This window comes from the organism of the source record quoted next, unplaced genomic scaffold (genome assembly GCF_019419815.1).
Source record: "Pyrus x bretschneideri cultivar Hongxiangsu unplaced genomic scaffold, Pyrus_bretschneideri_v1 Contig32, whole genome shotgun sequence".
NCBI lineage: Eukaryota > Viridiplantae > Streptophyta > Magnoliopsida > Rosales > Rosaceae > Pyrus > Pyrus x bretschneideri.
This window is the reverse complement of record NW_025999635.1, coordinates 3,337,978-3,340,524: the sequence shown is the minus strand read 5'-3', so window position 1 is coordinate 3,340,524 and position 2,547 is coordinate 3,337,978. Positions and strand designations below refer to the sequence as shown.

General features: G+C 42.2%; 1 protein-coding gene across 1 annotated transcript; it reads left to right on the top strand.

Annotated features, from left to right (window-relative positions):
- LOC125480267 (laccase-12-like) lies at positions 1-2,547 on the top strand. The gene is made up of 5 exons (XM_048590887.1): positions 1-172; positions 300-451; positions 547-920; positions 1,095-2,060; positions 2,166-2,547. Exons 1-5 carry the CDS (start codon positions 44-46, stop codon positions 2,294-2,296), a joined length of 1,752 nt encoding a protein of 583 aa, XP_048446844.1. The 5' UTR covers positions 1-43; the 3' UTR covers positions 2,297-2,547.

Genomic DNA, 2,547 nt, shown 5'->3' with positions numbered 1-2,547 from the left:
TTTCAGCACTCAAACTACCACATTCTCTCTATCATTCAAACAAATGGAGGCACTCAACGCTATTTTCGTCAACAAGATTCGCTTCATGTTATGCCTTTTCGGCCTTTGCCTTCTCGTGGCTTCATCGACAATGTCCTTGGCACAACCCCAAATTCACAAGCATGAGTTTATTGTAAGTTTAATTTCTGTATCGCTTGTATAATTGCATATGTTTTAGACCCTTTCATGTGTTCTTCTTATATACTTAATAAACTACTCACCATTTATTTAATATTTAAATGGGATATACGCTTATACAGGTTCAAGCAACACCAGTGAAGAGGCTGTGCAAAACCCAAAACTCCATCACAGTGAATGGACAGCTCCCTGGACCAACCTTGGAAGTAAACAATGGTGACACTCTTATCGTCAAAGTCACCAACAGAGCTCAATACAACGTCACCATCCATTGGTAACTAACAACATATTTCTTATGCTGTCTAACAGTCACGTAAGAAATTAAAAATTATCTACTTTTCACTTTCTCATAAAAAATAAACATTTCAGGCATGGGATTAGGCAAATGAGAACTGGATGGGCAGATGGGCCAGAATTTGTGACTCAGTGCCCGATTAGGCCAGGAGGGAGCTACACCTACCGCTTTACAATTCAAGGGCAAGAAGGTACTCTGTGGTGGCATGCTCACAGCTCATGGCTTAGAGCCACCGTTTACGGAGCACTCATCATTCATCCTAAACAAGGAGACTCCTACCCCTTCACTAAACCGAAACGCGAAACAACCCTTCTTCTCGGTGAATGGTGGAACGCTAACCCTATCGATGTCTTGAGGCAGGCGACTATGACAGGAGGAGCTCCAAATGTTTCTGATGCATACACCATCAATGGTCAACCTGGTGATCTTTACAACTGCTCAAGCCAAGGTACCATAATTGCAATTCTATCCTTGATAAAACATTATGATATCGATGTAACAACTAAGTTTAACGTGCCACGCACATAATATGTGTTTAAACTTACCCGTTAATTGATGTAATAAGTAAATCTTATGTGCCACGTATAAACTAGTAAATTTTTATTATGATTTCTGTATGCAGACACCGTCATAGTTCCTATAGACTCCGGCGAGACCAACCTTCTTAGAGTCATCAACGCTGCACTCAACCAACCTCTTTTCTTCTCCGTGGCCAACCACAAGCTCACCGTTGTTAGTGCTGATGCCTCCTACACCAAACCTTTCACTACCACGGTTCTCATGTTAGGGCCTGGGCAGACCACCGATGTTTTAATCACCGGTGACCAGTCACCAGCCCGGTACTACTTGGCAGCGAGTGCTTATTTCAGTGCGCAAAATGCAGCATTCGACAACACCACCACCACCGCCATTCTTGAATACAAGTCTGCCCCTTGCAGCCCCAATTGCAAAAACAGTTCAGCAGCCAAACCAATTATGCCACAACTCCCTGCTTTCAATGACACAAACACTGCTTCTGCTTTCACCAAGAGTTTCAGAAGTCCAAGAAAAGTTGAAGTCCCAACTGAAATCGATGAAAATCTCTTCTTCACAATTGGTCTTGGACTCAACAACTGCCCGAAAAATTTTGGATCCCAAAGGTGCCAAGCCCCGAACGGGACACGCTTCACAGCCAGCATGAACAATGTGTCCTTCGTGCTTCCAAACAACATTTCAATCCTTCAGGCATACCAACAAAACATCCCTGGAGTTTTCACTGCTGATTTTCCAGCAAACCCTCCGACGAAATTCGACTACACTGGCAATGTGAGTCGCTCTCTCTGGCAACCAATGTCAGGCACTAGAGGATACAAGTTGAAGTATGGATCAAGGGTGCAGGTTGTGCTGCAGGACACAAGCATCGTCACACCAGAAAACCATCCTATCCATCTTCACGGATACGATTTTTACATCATTGCTGAGGGTTTTGGAAATTTCAATGCCCAGACTGATACCAAAAAGTTCAACCTTGTTGATCCACCTATGAGGAACACAGTGGCAGTGCCTGCGAATGGATGGGCAGTCATTCGATTTGTCGCTGACAATCCAGGTAAAAATTTCACTTTTAAACAAGACTATTCTATTTTGAAATTATGACTCAGTGTCAATGTTTTTAAGATTTATATACATTTAAATAAATATTTGACATATGTAGGTGCATGGATAATGCATTGTCACTTGGATGTCCACATCAACTGGGGTTTGGCCATGGTGTTCTTGGTGGACAATGGAGTTGGGGCACTGCAGTCAGTCGAGCAACCACCGGCGGATCTGCCTCTTTGTTAAGAATCTATAGATCATCTCGATAGTAACTTTCGTAATACCCGATTACCGGGTTTTCATTTTTCCCTTTTGTCAGTTGTATGATTTCATTGTTGTTCAAGTTCATTGTTGTATGAGTTTCCCCTGCATTTGGGGGGTCTAGTTTCTTACTCGATCTTTTTTATTGTTTAGGATATGTGTACCTCAAGTAACAAAACTACGATTGGTTCAAAGAATGTCTTGAGAATCAAACAATTACGATTATTTGTTTTTTA

Bases quoted from the DNA above. Each gene is read 5' to 3' on its own strand.
- LOC125480267 (XM_048590887.1), top strand. From the start codon at position 44: ATGGAGGCACTCAACGCTATTTTCGTCAACAAGATTCGCTTCATGTTA. The intron at 173-299 runs GTAAGTTTAATT...ACGCTTATACAG, and splicing joins TTCACAAGCATGAGTTTATT to GTTCAAGCAACACCAGTGAA. The intron at 2,061-2,165 runs GTAAAAATTTCA...TGACATATGTAG, and splicing joins ATTTGTCGCTGACAATCCAG to GTGCATGGATAATGCATTGT.